The following is an 18,161-nucleotide window of genomic DNA, read 5'->3' on the forward strand; positions in this document are numbered from 1 at the left end:
AATAAAGGGTTTTGTGAGGGCTGGGTCATGTCATTTGCAGCTTCTAGGTGGCTCTGTCTGACATAATCTGAGCTCCTCTGACACCTTCCATGCCCCTCCGTGCCATCACATATAGCTGCTGGGAAATCAGCCACCTGCTGGTCTGGGACTACAGAATGAAAGTTCCTTGGGACAGGGACAGATCTTCTGTCTCTGAATGTTCAGAGTGCATGACATACCTTCAGTGAATAAATGAACACAATGCAAAAAGACAAGCAGGCAGAGGGGCAGGCAGCCATGAACCCTGCAGACAGCTCAGGCCAAGGCGTCAGCCACAGCCAAGGCTGCTGAACTCACTGGGTGCGTCTCAGCTCAGGCTGCCTAGACCGAGAGAGGAGGCCTGATGAAGAAACCCCAGCCCTGAAAGGAAGAGACAGAGAAGGAGGAGGGACACTGAGGAGGAACAGTCAGAGAGGCACCCTGCAGACGCCCACAGACACCGTCTCCAGCAGCGCATTGTACAGCAGCAGTGCGCAAGACTGGTCGCATGCCCACCAGCACCATTCTTTCATGATGTGAGTGTAACAGCGATGCCCAAGTTGATAGGGACGGCATACAAAAAAGGAAGAGAGAAAAAGCTGGGGGAAGGATGAGGATGGAGGCCAGCTCTACTTATGGCTATTTGTTTAAAACTCTAAGCAAATTAGTATCAAACAGAATTCCAAAAGCACATTAAAAAAACACACACACATCATGACCAAGTGGGTTATATTCCAGGAATGAGAAGATGGTTAAAAGATAAAAAGAAATGAATCGGATAAACAACTCAAAAATCTAAAAAAAGGACAACAGAGTAAACTGAGAGAAAATTTAAGAAGGAAATCATAAAGATAAAAATGTTTTGAGTTATAAAACAGAAAAGCACTGAAAATCATACATAAGTCAAAATTAACAACAAGAAAATAGACAAACTACGAGTTAACCCAGAGGAAAAAGGGGGAGAAATTACAACCACAAAAATTAACACAGGAAAATAACTTCTCAAGGAAAGGAAATTAGAAACATTCATAAAAGACTATTTACATAGTTCTTTAGTAATCACTTTAAAAGTCCAGATGAAATGGATATTTCCTAGGAAAATATGATTTAGGAAAGCCAATCCCAATAAAGATAGGAAGTTTACATAGACCAATATCCATAGAATAAAGCATAGTTACCAAAGATCTACTGCCTCCAACACACACACAGTCACACACACACACACACACACACACACACACACACACACACACACACACACACACACACGCCTCTTCTGCCCCTCCATCATCATCATTACAAGCCCACACAATTTCCCAAGGGAGCTCTACCAGATAACCAAAGACCAGAGACAAGGGCAGAAGGAAAAAAGAAAAGCTTCTAAATATTTTTACAAAGCAAGAACAGAACTGATACCCAAACATAAGTATTGCACATGCATACACACACACAAAGAAAAAAGGACAAGAACGCTCAGGGTAGCACTGCCATGGCCACAAAACTGTAGCTAGCCAACATCTGAGTGAAGAGCAGATAAATAAATTAGGATATTTTCATCAGCAGTGAAAACAAGCAAACTAGAACTCCGCATGGCAACATGGGTAGGTCTCAAAATCAAGCAAAAGAGAAGCTGCAAGAGGACACGTGGTATGGTCCCATTTATAAAGAGACAAAATTAAGCCATGTGTTGTTTAGGAATACAGACAGGGAGCAAGGAGTTAAAGCAGCTGGCCTACAGTCCCTCCACTCCTTCCCTAGGAGTGACGCTTCTAGGCAAAGAAAGAAGGCAATGACCCCTCTGATCTTTCGTAAATATGCTAATATCTAGACTATCTAATAAATAGCCTGATGACATTTCCTAAAATGAGAGTCTTTATTTCTGGAATGCCTTCAGCAGGCCAGGATTGGTTAAGGATCCCCTATACTAAGCAAACACAGAATTTATGGATTGATAGGCCATGACACTCTGGGCTGTGTAGTAGAGATGCTTCATAACTGAGTATTACTCGCAGGGCAAGGTGACTTGGAAACACTGTCTGTTATTCTGGGTCAGAAAGCTCACATCTGATGCATGAGAAAAAGACCTAGGAGTCACAAGGGATGGCCCAGATCTCTCCCTGCATCCCTGCACCTGTGTATTCTGGAAATCAGTAGCCTAGGTAGATTAGTATAGCTCTGCTATAGACAGCAAGATCTCAGATGGTCAGTTCTTACCTGATAATCTGATCATTTGTGTTAACTCACAGAATAGCTATTTTCAGATAAAACTATTAAAAAAAAAAAAAAAAGGCAAGAGAATGGTGCTGGGAGTTAGTTGAATGACACCAGGAAGGCCACTGAGGACATTTCTGAGTTACTGGTAATATTCTTGTTCTTAAACACGAGTGTATTAGGACTCTCCAGAGAAACAAAATAAATCAGATATATATGGAGATTTAATATAAGGAATGGGCCGACATGATTATGGCAGCCAAGAAGTCCCAAGAGCTATGGCCCAAAGGCCTGGAAACCAAGGGAGCCAATGTCAGTTCCAGCTGGAGGTCAAAGGTAAGAGGCAACCTACATCCCAGCTCATTTCCGTCAGCAGAGAGTGAATTCTCTCTTGCTCAGCTTTTTGTTCTATTCAGGCCTTCAACAGGTTGGATGAGGCCTGCCAGCAGGGAGGAGGGCAATCTTCTTTACTCGGTCTACCAATGTGGATGTTAACCTCATCCGGAAGGTTGAGGATACACACTGCACTGACACACAGTGGTGTCTGATCAAATATCTGGGCAATCGTGGCCCAGTCAGGCTAATACATAAAGTTAACTGTTGCAATGGGTGTTTGCTTTGTTGTCCTTTGAGTGACACATATAATTTACATTGTGAATGATACGCACTTAATGCTAAAATATCAAGCAGATGCCATTTGACCAAAGAAAGATGGTGGACCCAGAACACCTTTCGAAACGTTTGGCATGAATGGAAAGAGGAAGACGGGGAGGTAGCTTGAGAGTCAGGTAGGCTGGAAAACAAGTGTGCCCTGAAGCCGAAAGCAGTCTCCTGGAGCATAGTTTGCAAAATTCTCTCCCCGTTGGTTCACTGGTGGGAAATTCACCTGTATGATGCTGTCTTCTGGTATATGGTGGATATGTCTGGATTGAAACTCAAGCAACTGTCATATAAAACCCTAAGAAGTCTCAGCCACAGTGCACTGTAGGTGTAAATTATGCTGTGAGTGGTATTATTCAGCACGACTTGATATTCTCCCTTCAACAAACAGAATGTGTCCACAAGCCAGTTGAATCTTCAGATGTGCAAATGACTCAGCTATTCACCAGAGTTGACTCAAAGACAGAAGCAGCCTCTTTGAAAAACTTAAGAAGGAACCTGACGCTTTAACTTTGCTAGCCCCAGCTGCCGGACACACAATCATTCCTCTTGACCACACAGAATCTCAAGCTATAATCATATAAGCCCCTGGCTGAGTAGAGATTGGAGTTTTGAACAGGAAGTTAAGGGGGTGAGGAAGGGAGGTGTCTGTACTGGGGAAAGTCCATCTTCTATAGTCCTGTGAGCCAACTGTCTATTCCCTTCCTTCTCCATCTTTAGTATTCTTACTGCACTCCTACTTTTATCCTGTCTTCCATACCCCTCCATCACTCACTGATAACAAAACATGAAAGTGTGAGCAGATAACTGGGTAACTAAGTGAGGCTTTGGCAGAGGAGAAGATGCCCTAAGCAGGAGCACAGAAAGCTGGCCGGCTGTGGGAAGCTTTGCGCTGACCTCAGACTCTCCCTCTGGTTCAGTTTCCTCTGATTTCTCCTAAGATTGTACAAAGATAATTCTGCTCTGTTCCTCAGCTTGTCACTTATGAGAGTAACTTTTAGGAAGTAGTGAGTTACATGTTAGTCTCTCCACTTCTACCCAGCGAAGGTTACAGTGGAGACATTTAGCTGGGAAATATCTCTCTTAGGATGCCAGCTGTGCACACAGATTTATGAGCAAAGCTGTTCATCATAACAGCATTTATAATTGCAAAATCTTGGAAGTCATCAAATCTGAACAAAGAGAAACTGATTATATGTATTATGGTACTTGCATACAGACAGGATATTATGTTTCTAATAAAACTAAATTCTTGAAGATAATTCAATGACAAAATGATTCAAACATATTTACTAATAAAAATTCAGTACACAACATTGTATACAGACTATTGTCTCCACGGTTGTTCTTGCTTAGCCATGAAGTTGTGTCTGACTCTTCTGTGGCCCCATGGACTGCAGCCTGCCAGGCTCCTCTGTCCATGGGATTCTCCAGGCAAGAATACTGGAGCAGGTTGCCATTTCCTTCCCCAGGGGATCTTCCTGACCCAGGGATTGAACCCACATCTCCTGCAGTGCAGGTAGATTCTTTACCACTGAGCCATGAGGGAGGCTGAGTTGATAGTCTATACATACACAAAAAAGGCTAGAAAAACAGACTACTATGTTAACCACAGTTGGTAAATAAAACTATGGGTGATTTCTTTATCTTACATTTTTTGGTATTTTCCAAATATTCTTCAAAGAGTACATACTTGTAGCAAAAAAAAAAAAAAAAACACCACCACAGAGACTTCTCTGGTAGTCCAGTGGTTGAGAATTCACCTGCCAATGGATATGAGTTCAATCCCTACTCCAGAAAGATTCCACACGCCACAGGGCAGCTAAGCCCGTGCACCACAACAGCTGCGCCCATGCTCTAGAGCCTGTGAGTCGCAACTACTGAGGCCCAGATGCCCTAGCACCCATGTTCCACAACAAGAGAAGCTTTCTGTCACCATGAGAAGCCCGAGCACCACAACGAGAGTAGCCCCTGCTTGCTGCAATTAGAGAGGAAGGGCCTGCATGCATTAACAGAGACCAGAGATCCACTAGAGAAGGGATGGGCTACCCACTCCAGTGTTCATGGTCTTTGCTGCTGGCTGAGCTGGTAAAGAATCTGCCTACAATGCAGGAGACCTGGGTTTGATCCCTGGGTTGGGAAGATCCCCTGGAGAAGGGAAAGGCTACCCACTCCAGTATTCTGGCCTGGAGAATTCCATGGACTGTATAGTCCATGGAATCACAAAGAGTTGGACACAACTTTCACTTTTTCACTTTTCAGAGCTGCCAAAAATAAATAAAATAATTTTAAAAAATTAAAAAATATATATATGATGAGGCAAGAGGCAAGGCAGAACGAAGCGAAAAGTTTAGTATCTCTCATAGCACTTATCCCCCACATTTTCATTCTGCACTGGACCCTACAAAGTATGTAGAGCCTGCCAGAAGTTCTACCAGCAGGATAAGAAACATGCTTTCTGTGCCTCTCTTTCACTCTCTCTCCCCTCCAAGAATGAGTGTTCTTTAAAATAAAATAGCAATCAATCAATAAGCAAGCAAGCTACCACATTTCCCCTAGATCAGGGGTTCTCACAATGGAGTGTTCTCAGAATTACCTGGAGGGTCATACAACACAGATCTGGGCCCAGCCTCTGAGCTTCTGCTTCAGCAGGTCTCAGGTGGGCCTGAGAACTTGCATTTTGGCAGCTCCGAGGTGTTGTTAATGCTGCCACACTGCACGCAGAACCACTGGTCTAGAGGATGTTTATCTCAGCCTTTGACGTGTCTGAGCTGTACAAGGCCCTTAAAAGGCATATCCTCTTACCTCATAGATGTTCAACTGCTCCACTAAGTCCAGGTCAGTCCCTTTCTTGGTCAAGTGCCGCTGGGACACGGCTGCAATGCCCAGCTCCTCCAGGCAGTCCACCACGTCGTAGAAGGTGTCTTGGTCTGGCAAACCGGACAAGGTCTGGATGAAGAAAGAACAGGACACAGTGCCTTAGGGGACTGTCACAAGGCTCTCGGGACATCTTTTGCACGGCAGCCAGGGGCCATGAGTATAACAATGGAGCAAAGCAAGACAGATGACAAGTTCATTGGAGAAAAAAGCTTCTTTAGTGTGGTAAGCAGACTGAACCCCAAGATCCCACCCCCTGGGGTATGAGGTGCTGTACAATCCCCCACCTTGAGTGTAGGCAGGACACTCTAATGATTAGGTGACATGACATTATAGGGCGAAGGTGAAAGGGCATTAAGGTCCCAAATCAATTAAGTCTGAAAAGGGGGAGAATAGCCAGGTGGGCCTCACCTAATCAGGTGAACCATTAAAAGGGGGTTAGGCCTTTTCTGAGCATAGAGAGCAGCAGAGACATTATCCTGCTGGCCCAGAAGAAGCTGCAAGCTGCCACGAGTCCCACAGCTGCAAGGAAGTGAGCTCTGCCAACAACCACAAAGGCTTGGAAGGAAAATCCAAGCTCCAGACGAGACACCAGCCCTGGTTGACACCTTGACTGCAGTCTTCTGAGACAGCAGAGGGCCCAGTGGGGCGGTGCCTGGGCCCTGCCCCCATGGAAACTGCCAGATGGTAAGTCTGTGATAGTCCAAGCTGCTAACTTTGTGATAATTTGTTACATGGCAATTGAAAACTAACATACTCAGAGACTCCTGTTAAGATTCATCTACCAACAGCTGGAGTTAGAACAATTTAATGATTCCCTTTTCTTTTGGTTCTGTAGGCCTTCCCCTTCGTCTAAGATATTTATGGCAATATGAGAAATTTCAAAGTGGCAACCAAGAGACAAAAAGATAACCCAAGAAAGAAAAAGCCAACTTCTTTTTGGATTCTGCTTCTCTTTGTTTTTAAACTTTATTTATTTTTATTGGAGGATAATTACTTTACAATATTGTGATTGTTTTCGCCATACATCAATATGAATCAGCCATAGGTATACACGTGTCCCCTCCATCCTGAACCCCTTCTCACCTTCCTCCCTACCCCATCCCTCCTAAAAGAAGGATGATATTCAGATCAGGCCTCTGATTAGAGATGGAAGGACACTTGGGGTGATTTACTCAAAGCCCCTTATCTTATAAATGAGGGGGATGAGGGTGGGGAGGTAGCAGGAAGTTACTAAATAATAACTAATAAAATCCTGTGCTCAGACCTGCTTTTCCAGTCTTTGTGCTTTCTAAACAAACTGCTCTGGCCTCGAATTTCAGATGCAGAGCTCCACTCCCTGTTTATTTCACTATTATTGCATTTCAAAATTATTCTAAACATGTCGACTTGCCTTGAAAGGAAAAAGACCGATATTTTCTCAAGGATCATCTCATGGTACCAACTTCTTTTAACACTTCTATTCTGGGGCTATTAATATTGGAAAGAAATATCTCTGCCCCTAACCCAAATAATGGCTATTTCCCTTCTATGCTGAACAAAGAGGATATAACTCACTGTCACTGAGCCCAGAAACTACAGAAAAATAGCTGCAATGCAACAGTTGAATCCATCAGGAGCCCCAGCAAGGACACCGAACGGAAGGCTGTGAACTAGTCAGCAGCTGTGATAAATAAACAGGTGCTCACACTGAAGTGACCAAGTGCGCAAGCATACATGGGTGTCTACAGGTGCCAAGCAAGGTGGTCACCGCTGGGTTAGCAGACAGCAGGCCACTGACCTAACCTAAAAAGTACACACCCACCCAAAGAACCTTCTCATCTGAACAAGTCCATCTTTTGTTTTACTGAAAATGCTGCTGCTGCTACTGCTAAGTCGCTTCAATCTTGTCTGACTCTATGCGACCTCATAGATGGCAGCCCACCAGGCTCCCCCATCCCTGGGCTTCTCCAGGCAAGAACACTGGAGTGGGCTGCCACTTCCTTCTCCAGTGCATGAAAGGGAAAAGTGAAAGTGAAGTTGCTCAGTTGTGTCCGACTCTTAGCAACCCCATGGACTGCAGCCTACCAGACTCTTCCGCCCATGGGATTTTCCAGGCAAGAGTACTGGAGTAGGGTGCCATTGCCTTCTCTGACTGAAAACTCTAGAACTTGTCAAAAGATGAAGAGAGGGAGGGACCTCCCTGGTGGTCCAGTGGTTACCAATCCACCTTCCAATGCAGGGATGCAGGTTTGATCCCTGGTTGGGAAGGAAGATCCCACATGCCGCAGTGCAAATAAGCCACGTGCCACAGAAGAGAAGCCTGCGCACTGCAAGGAAGACACAGCACTGTCAAATAATGAGCAAGCGAGCAAGCGTTCATTACTCAGTTGTGTCCGACTCTTTGCGACTCCACGGACTGAATCCCACCAGGCTCCTCTGTAAATGGAATTCTCCAGGTAAGAATACTGGAGTGGGTTGCCATTCCCTTCTCCAGGGGAATCTTCCCGACTCAGGGATCAGACCTAGGTCTTCTGCAGAGCAGGCAGATTCTTTATTGTTTGAGCCACCAGGGAAGCTCCAAATAAGCCAAATAAATAGTAAATAAACAAAAGATGAGGAAGAGGAAAATGGTGACATAAAGGCCAGGCCAGGGCTAATGACCAGAGGTGCCCTGACTAACTGCTGACCTGCCCATCACAGGTAAGCTGACATTCAGTGTCCCAAAACTTTCTACACAGTAGTGCGGGGTGGGGGCAGGGTAGGATGGGCACAGAGAGAGGCTGCTGGTGTCTCCTCAGCATCCAGTTCCCCTCCTTTCTTCTTCCCTTTTCTTCCCTGCAGAGAGTCAATCAAGATTCTGTCAGTCCAGGGGGTTAGATTCCTAGAACTAATCCCCACTGCCTTTGCAGGCCCAACCATGATGGCACAACCCAATTAAACCATTACGTCTATAGAACCAGACTCAGGGAGTCCTTGCTCAGTAAGAGGCGCAGAACTGAGGGTATTGAGAAGTCATCTGCATGTTCACGGTGAAAATGCAGGCTTGAGCCACATTCAGATGCCACCCCCCGTGTGGCAGTAGGGGAGCTGGCCTCCCATCACAGTCAAAGACAGCTTGTCTCTCCATCCACACAGGGAGGGAGCTGTGCAGCCCAACAGCAAACACTCACCTATTTTCAGCAGATTCTCTAACATGTTCAGCAAACTCTGCCACGCTATCACCCCTCCTGGGCCCTGTCTTCCCATGTCTACCCTGACACTCATGGCCAATGTGCCTACTTCTGGCAAAGGTGGCAGCCACTCCATAAAACTGTGAGCAGATGTCTCTGGACATCTCTACTCTCAGATGACTCTCAGCTCAGTTCAGTTCAGTCACTCACTCGTGTCTGATTCTTTGCAACCCCATGAATTGCAGCACGCCAGGCCTCCCTGTCCATCACCAACTCCCGGAGTTCACTCAGACTCACGTCCATTGAGTCGGTGATGCCATCCAGCCATCTCATCCTCTGTCGTCCCCTTCTCCTCCTGCCCCCAATCCCTCCCAACATCAGAGTCTTTTCCAATGAGTCAACTCTTTGCATGAGGTGGCCAAAGTACTGGAGTTTCAGCTTTAGCATCAGTCCTTCCAATGAACACTGAGGACTGATCTCCTTTAGAATGGACTGGTTGGATCTCCTTGCAGTCCAAGGGACTCTCAAGAGTCTTCTCCAACACCACAGTTCAAAAGCATCAATTCTTTGGCACTCAGCTTTCTTCACAGTCCAACTCTCACATCCATACACGACTACTGGAAAAACAATAGCCTTGACTAGAAGGACCTTTGTTGGCAAAGTAATATCTCTGCTTTTTAATGTGCTATCTAGGTTGGTCATAACTTTCCTTCCAAGGAGTAAGCGCCTTTTAATTTCATGGTTGCAATCACCATCTGCAGTGATTTTGGAGCCCCCGAAAAATAAAGTCTGACACTGTTTCCACTGTTTCCCCATCTATTTCCCATGAAGTGATGGGACCAGATGCCATGATCTTCATTTTCTGAATGTTGAGCTTTAAGCCAGGTTTTTCACTCTCCTCTTTCACTTTCATCAAGAGGCTTTTTAGTTCCTCTTCACTTTCTGCCATAAGGGTGGTGTCATCTGCATATCTGAGATTATTGATATTTCTTCCAGCAATCTTGATTCCAGCTTGTACTTCTTCCAGCCCAGCGTTTCTCATGATGTACTATGCATATAAGATATAAGCATTTGAATGCAGAGTTCCAAAGAATAGCAAGGAGAGATAGGAAAGCCTTCAGCGATCAATGCAAAGAAATAGAGGAAAACAACAGAATGGGGAAGACTAGAGATCTCTTCAAGAAAATTAGAGATACCAAGGGAACATTTCATGCAAAGATGGGCTCGATAAAGGACAGAAATGGTATGGACCTAACAGAGGCAGAAGATATTAAGAAGAGGTGGCAAGAATACACAGAAGAACTGTACAAAAAAGATCTTCACGACTCAGATAATCATGATGGTGTGATCACTCACTTAGAGCCAGACATCCTGGAATATGAAGTCAAGTGGGCCTTAGAAAGCATCACTACGAACAAAGCTAGTGGAGGTGATGGAATTCCAGTTGAGCTGTTTCAAATCCTGAAAGATGATGCTGTGAAAGTGCTGCACTCAATATGCCAGCAAATTTGGAAAACTCAGCAGTGGCCACAGGACTGGAAAAGGTCAGTTTTCATTCCAATCCCAAAGAAAGGCAATGTCAAACTACTGCACAGTTGCACTCATCTGACATGCTAGTAAAGTAATGCTCACAATTTTCCAAGCCAGGCTTCAGCAATACGTGAACCGTGAACTTCCAGACGTTCAAGCTGGTTTTAGAAAAGGCAGAGGAACCAGAGATCAAATTGCCAACATCTGCTGGATCATGAAAAAAGCAAGAGAGTTCCACAAAAACATCTATTTCTGCTTTATTGACTATGCCAAAGCCTTTGACTGTGTGGATCACAATAAACTGTGGAAAATTCTGAAAGAGATGGGAATACCAGACCACCTGACCTGCCTCTTGAGACACCTATATGCAGGTCAGGAAGCAACAGTTAGAACTGGACATGAAACAACAGACTGGTTCTAAATAGGAAAAGGAGTGCGTCAAGGCTGTATATTGTCACCCTGCTTATTTAACTTACATGCAAAGTATATCAGATGACACTAGGGACCCCCTTCCTGGTTTCTCTCAGACCTTGTCTTGCCAGGATTTTTGACAAGCAAATCTTTACAGTCCCTCTCAAGGGAGAAATCTCTGTCTTAGCAAGCATTCTATTTTCCTTTCCCTGGGTTTTCACTTATTCCATCAAATCCTTCTTGAGGGATAAAGCCAGGGTAGCGAAAGCCTATACACGAGTGTTCAGTGCAGCAGGAGCATTTGTGAAAGTTAAAAGCTGTGGATACCGAAATCTCTTCAGTGGATGAAGAGCTAACAAATGGTGGTGTATTTACACAACGGAACACGTTACAGCAGTGAAAAGGAGCAAACTGTTATTACACCTAATGACAGAGATGAATCTCTAAGGCACTGTGCTGAGTGAGAGAAGTCAGCCTCAAGAGTTACATCCCGCATGGTTCCCACGTTTGAAATAATAGAACTACAGTGATGGAGAATAAGTCTGTGGTTGTCAGAGACATGAATAGGGGGTCAGGATGTCACTACAGAAGGATAACATGAGTGTGAGATTTGGGTGAGACATGGAGCTGTTCTATATGCTAATTGTGAAGGTCATCCATGACAACATATGTTTTAGAACTTCCACAGCTAAATACCAAAAGAGTTAATTTTACTGTATGATAATTTAAAAAGCCATATAGTCGAATCTAAAAACAAACACTCAGTGTGAATCCCATCAGGTTACTCACCCCCCAGGCTCCACTAGAATAACTTCCGTCCCCAGGGCTCCCTGGTGCCGCCTTCCCTGAATGCTCCAAGCCAGCCCCACAGTGCCACCTCTTGTTAATCATGTCCCCACCTGCCTCATCTGATTCTACAAGGTGATCAATATCTGAGCTCCCAAAGTGGGGGAGGCCCACTGAGAGGACTGCGGCTGGATTGGGACAGGACTCCACACAACCTCAGCTTGCAGGGTGAGAAATGCTTCATTGCTGATGCTCGCTCAGATCTACTGATGACATGGAGGGGAGGGGAAGAGCTCAGGGGGCATTAGTCTGGATCCTGGAAACCCCTCATTAATGTGTCTGTTTAACCAAGGGAGTAGACTTCAGTCTCAGAGCCCTGAGCAGGCTAGGATTTCGTACCCTTGTTTTGTCATTTGAATTCCATATTATTAGGCCCTCTTCCATTTTGTTGAAAGAAAAGTTAGAAAAGCAATACAATTTCCCAGATTTCAGAGTCTGCATTTTTTCCAGACCCACATTAGCACGTCACCGCATGATGATGTTTCGGGTCTCAGAGGACGTTACACACCAGAATGATCAATGTGACTAAAATTCAGCAAAAACAAACAAACCCAGTATGGGTACCTGCTGATCTTTCTGAGGAAAGGATGGCACCTGGAATTGTGTCCTTGGAACTTTCCCTTGGGCCAGGACTAACAAATATGGGATGGAACTGCCAGAAGAGAAAGAGTAAGCGAGGAATTCCTGGATGTTGGAGGCCATATGGTGCCAAGGAGAGCGACACGCACTGGGTCCTGGACAGCGATTGGCAGCAGAAGCCCAAGTCACAGGGCTGCTGCCGGGGTCATTCATTACAGAGCCAAGCAAGGCCTCCACCGCTAAGCGAACACACTGCCCAAGAGTGAAATTGCCTTTTTTTTTTTTTTTTTTGCTGAATTCAGTGTTTTCCAATACAAGGTCAGTGACTGAAAATGACAGGAAATAGATGACCTTCATCTTCAAAAACCAACAGAAAATTGCTTTCAAATTGCATGCTAAATCAACTCACAAAGAGATTTGCAAATAAAAACTGAGTTCTTAGGATTATTGTCCAGAAAGTGGGTTTCCCACCAGGACTGTAGGAAATGTCCCATGACCTCATCAATAACTGGCATTCAATTAAAAAACAATCACTGCCCACATGACCCAGAGAAAATGGCTTGCTGTTTAACTACACATTTCTTTCAAACTTAGTAGGGTTAATGTCATTCATTTGTTGACTGGGGTCATACTACTGGGTTGGCCAAAAAGTTCGTTTGTGTTTTCCAGACCAGCTTAAGGAAAAATCCGAACCAACTTTTGTGCCAACCCAATATACTTAGGATAGTACCCTTTTCTGCCCAATTTTTGGAAATGAATTCCAAGTTTGCCACGTGCCTTTAGTTTTTATTGGTGGTTTTCATCTTGTAAATATGACTATTTATAGTTTAATACAGTGAAACATTTTACTCCTTTTCTTTGGAATATTTTTGACTGGTTATATTATTAGGTGGACCTTCACTGGCCAGAGACCAGTTGATTCTCACCTCTGTTTCTTCTTATTTTTCTACAGTTTGGTGTGTTACACTGAACTTTTCAATCTTTCCGAAATTTATTTTGCTACACAGTCAAAGCATGTTTTCGTTTATTTCCACTCAGCAAAACCTCTCTCGGTCATAAATGGTGCTGACTATCCCTGTGGATTTCAATTGCATGCACATTGAGGTCTGTTTCCAGCCCCTCTGCTTCAGCCATCTGCCAAGGAAAAAGTCAGGACCACATTGTTTTAATCCTTAAAGTTTACACATCTTAATACCTAGTAGAATTACTTCTCATAACTACGTTGCTTTCTACTAATTCATACTTCTCTCAGTTCATATTTCTCCAGGTATATTTCAGCAAGAGAGTCTCAGTCCTTTCTGAAGAACTAACCATCACTGCAGTTGGTCCTTAGGCTTATACCTGGCACCCTGGGGAGTACAAAGGCAGGGCCTTGGGGTGGCTGAAGTGCTGTCTAGGGTCTGGGGTGAAGATAACCATCTCACCCTCCCTCAGTTATTAATAAGGAAGGGCCAGGGCACTGAGGGAACCCCAGTCCTGAGAGCGGGCTGTCCCTGGTCAGCGTGGGACCCACTGTCAGAGCACCCCTCAGGACGGACACTGAAGACAGCTGCTGCCCCACGAGCTGGTGACCAGGGAGGACGCGATGGGAGGAATGAGAGCACAAGGTCAGGGCACCATCATAGGAGAGGGTGGGATCCACCCTCAGGAGCCCTTCCCTGGCCCCCGCAGCCAGAATTCAATCAGCTGTGGAATAAGAGTGCTTGCTTTTCTGCCCGATCATGAATCATCTCCTTAGAGTAAAACTTGTTCATCTATATTCTTAAGGAAAAATGTTAAGGGGACATCTCGATGGGAAAAGTGCCATAAAAGTCTTGCTACCCTCTTTCTGGTTTCACTAGAAAAACCAAAGTCTAGAAACTTGGCAGACAATTTGGGCCTTCACATGTATGAACACCAGCACACATGCACACACGCCATGCATGTGTGTAAAGGGTCTGCTCTAATGAAAAGGCATGCGGAAGCATGTTCCAGCCACCAGCATGGGGGTGTACATGGTGCGAGCTTCTTCAGAGGGTAAATTTTAGGTTTCCACGTGTACTAGTTCCCTCGGGCTGCTATAACAAAGTACCACAAACTGAGTGGCTTACAATGACTGAAATTAGGTACGAAACTTGGGAAACTGTAAGCTGAAGACCAATTACATGGGCCACAGAGGCTGCCTGAACACTGACTGTCTCTCCAGATGGATCTCTCTGTGCTTCTGGGGGTAAGGCTGGCCAAGCCATACTGTGGGACCTCGATGAAGGTCAGCACCTTCACGGGCTACACGGCGGGAACATCATCAAAGCCCCGCGCTTCAGTCCCGGTTGCTCCCGCCTCGGTGCTGCCACGGGCTCAGCATCGAAGATCTGGGAGTTGGAGGGCAAAGTCACTGCAGGTGAACTGGAGCAACAAGCTTTCAGGACCAGCAGCCAGACAGAGCCACCCCAGGGGACCTCTCTGGCCTGGTCTGCTGGTGGCCAGACTGTTCGCTGGCTGCATGACAACCCGGTGTGAGTGTGGCAGGTGGCCTTTAGCACCCACTAGAAACACGGCAGGGCTTTAAAAATGAAAACGCTGGTTTTGGAAAGATTAAAAAAGGTGTCAGCTGGGCCGTGCTACCCCTGAAGGCCCTAGGGGAGGGCCCTTCCTTGCCTCATCTGGGACTGGCTGCTGGCAATCCTCAGCGTCCTTGGTGGTCCTCGGCTGGTGGATGCTTCATTCCAACCTGCAGCCCTGCCTTCAAAGGCCGCCTTCCTCATGGATGAGTATGTACGCTGTCTCCCCTCTGTGTCTCCTCTCTTCTTTCCTCTTCTTATAGGACACCAGTCCTACTGGATTAGGGCCTACCCTAAGGACCTCATCTGCAAAAATCTCATTTCCAAATAAGATCACATTCACTGTCTCCAGGGTCAGGACTTCAACGTCTTTTGTGGGAGACACAATTCAACCCACAGCAAACATCAACCAACCTTGTTCACTAAAGTCATCGCGTAAACCAGCAATTCCGTGTCGACCCCATCCTTTTCGTCCAGGATTTCCATGATATTTGACCAGGGTGTGACTCCTATGAATAAAGCAAAAATCATGAGAAACAGCAATTTGGGACTCCTTATCCAACTCACATCACAGTTTATCCAGACTCATTACCCAATGACAGGAGCGCCTTTCACCAAATTTCAAAGCATGACTCTGTATATCCTTCCAATGAGATGATGAAATCTCATGTCATCCTTGTCTACTTGAAAATGTATATTCCTCATGTCGGATGCCTATCAGTTTGCTTGAAAAGTTCCCTTTATACTAAATAGGCAATTAAAAAAAATCCAATTATATGCAGCTTTTTTAGACCATGCATTTTACTCTCTGAGTATGGAAATGTTCTGGAAGTACTCTGTGTGTGTACATCTCCTGCAAGGAAAGGGGATTCAGGAGAGCTTTACAGTCAGTCACTCACACAAAGGACTCAAAACAGTAACAGTGAAACGTCCATCTAGCAAACATTTCCAGAACAGAAGTATATTATCTCTATTCTATCAAGTCACAAATACTATTTTAGGCATCAACCAGGTACAAGGAATTGGGTCTCTAGAAGGTGGCCCTCAGAAGGTCTACAGTCAAATGGAACAGTCAGGCACAAATGCAGAATACATGCCAGCACAGGGTAAAAGCAATTAGAAGGCAAAGCACTTAGCCACGCCTGTCACTCAACGAGGGTGGTCTTTTGAAGTGAGATGGTCGAGGAGGGTTTGGTGTAAGAAGCGACTCCTCAGTGAGACTGGTGGGGGTACTCATGGAGGTTGTCCCATGGCTCCAGGGAGGGAAGGAAAACCCTCCATGCTCAGGATCACTAGGCCAAGGCCACAAAGGGGACACACACCCTGACATGATTTCCTGTACTGGGGATAAACATCTGCAGCGAAGTGCTGCCTTGCCCTTGGCATGGTGGTGTAGAACATGCAGCTCTTTCCCGGTTTCTCTATAAAGATCTCAAAGGGATACTGTCTATTTTTGTTGATAAAAGTAAATTCTGAAATAACCTAAAACCAGTGGGCTTCAAATGCTGATTCTTGGGTGGGTTATATCAGAGCTGATTTCCTGGTCTTGTGAACAAAAGCTCCCCCAGGGAAGTGATGGCATCTGTCTTGTCTCTCTGCCCTTGGCAGAATGCCCAGCACATAGTAGGTGCTCAATAAAATGTCTGCTGACTAGTGAATGGGGACCTCTGAGAGGGTACAGGGTGGCTTTAAACTGGGATAGTCTTTAAAGAGCCACAGGGTTCACTGCACACAGTAAGGAGATAAGACAGGAGAATTTAAAAAGGATGAGGCACCTACTGTACAACATGAAAGACACAGATAGAATTTCAGGTCTGTTGGCGATCCCAGCAAGGGAACAAAATGCCTTTTCCTTTGGGTTAGTTGCCCAGTTAGTCCAAACTAGGAATCTATGACTAAGCTTCTATAACCCTTTGTTACTCCAAACACAAAAGCATGATCCTTTGTGTGCTAACTGCTGTATTATCTTCTTGCTGATAGTTATCATCAAACTGTCTTGAAGTCCACACCTCTTCTTCACAGCCCAGCGAAGTAACCATTTCTGTCCTCAAGATAATCAGTGTGGTCAGTAGGTCTCATTGTCTGGGTGTAGGTCAAGCTTTCTAAATGCCTCTGCTTGTGCTAATAAAAGGGCAACTTCCGTCGCTCACACTCACACCCAACCTCAGTACAAAACATGAAAACATGAGTTCTACATGGGTAAAGAAAAGCCTGTACAAGAGAGACAGCACTGATGCAAAGAATTCCCAGTGGGACTCAGAGGCCCCGAAATGCTTCTTGGTTGCTTACTTTGAAGCCAAAGATGTCAAACGGGGCCTGTGGAAGGAGAGGAAGGACGCAATGGCAAGCATCCCAGAGAGAGACAGGTGAATGGTCTATTTCCTCTCTCTTTCTCTCTCTTATGCAGACACACATATCTATGTACCACTTTATCCATTATAATGAAAGTATTCAAACAGGGGCTTCATTTAATTAAAAAACATATTCGGGGCTCCTCTGGTGGCTCAGTGGTAAACAATCTGTCTACCAATGCAGGAGACACGGATTTGACTTGATCCCTGGTCTGGAAAGATCCTACATGTCATGGAGCAACTAAGCCCGTGCACCAAAACTGCTGAGCCTGTGCTCTAGCAACACCCAGGAGCCACAACTACTGAGCCTGTGCTCTAACGCTCAGGAACCACAGCTACTGAGCCTGTGCTCTAACAACACCCAGGAGCCACAACTACTGAGCCTGTGCTCTAACAACACCCAGGAACCACAGCTACTGAGCCTGTGCTCTAACAACACCCAGGAGCCACAACTACTGAGCCTGTGCTCTAACAACACCCAGGAACCACAGCTACTGAGCCTGTGCTCTAACAACACCCAGGAGCCACAGCTACTGAGCCTGTGCTCTAACAACACCCAGGAACCACAGCTACTGAGCCTGTGCTCTAACAACACCCAGGAGCCACACCTACTGAGCCTGCACTCTAACAACACCCAGGAGCCACAACTACTGAGCCTGTGCTCTAACAACACCCAGGAAGCACAACTACTGAGCCTGTGCTCTAACAACACCCAGGAACCACAGCTACTGAGCCTGTGCTCTAACAACACCCAGGAACCACAACTACTGAGCCTGTGCTCTAACAACACCCAGGAACCACAGCTACTGAGCCTGTGCTCTAACAACACCCAGGAACCACAACTACTGAGCCTGTGCTCTAACAACACCCTGGAACCACAGCTACTGAGCCTGTGCTCTAACAACACCCAGGAACCACAGCTACTGAGCCTGTGCTCTAACAACACCCAGGAGCCACAGCTACTGAGCCTGTGTTCTAACAACACC

At 45.5% G+C, this 18,161-nt stretch overlaps 1 protein-coding gene across 3 annotated transcripts in view; it reads right to left on the reverse strand.

Annotated features, from left to right (window-relative positions):
• Positions 1 to 18,161, reverse strand: part of FHOD3 (formin homology 2 domain containing 3) — a 529,663-nt gene that overhangs the window by 166,875 nt on the left and 344,627 nt on the right. For all 3 annotated transcript variants that reach the window (XM_018039641.1, XM_018039640.1, XM_018039639.1), the window contains exons 8-9: positions 15,239 to 15,333; positions 5,695 to 5,838 (exon numbers count right to left, since the gene is read on the reverse strand). In XM_018039641.1, coding sequence (XP_017895130.1) covers positions 5,695 to 5,838; positions 15,239 to 15,333 — 239 coding nt within the window. The remainder of the gene's footprint in view (positions 1 to 5,694; positions 5,839 to 15,238; positions 15,334 to 18,161) is intronic.

This window comes from Capra hircus, chromosome 24 (genome assembly GCF_001704415.2).
Source record: "Capra hircus breed San Clemente chromosome 24, ASM170441v1, whole genome shotgun sequence".
In the NCBI taxonomy this organism is placed as follows: Eukaryota; Metazoa; Chordata; class Mammalia; order Artiodactyla; family Bovidae; genus Capra; species Capra hircus.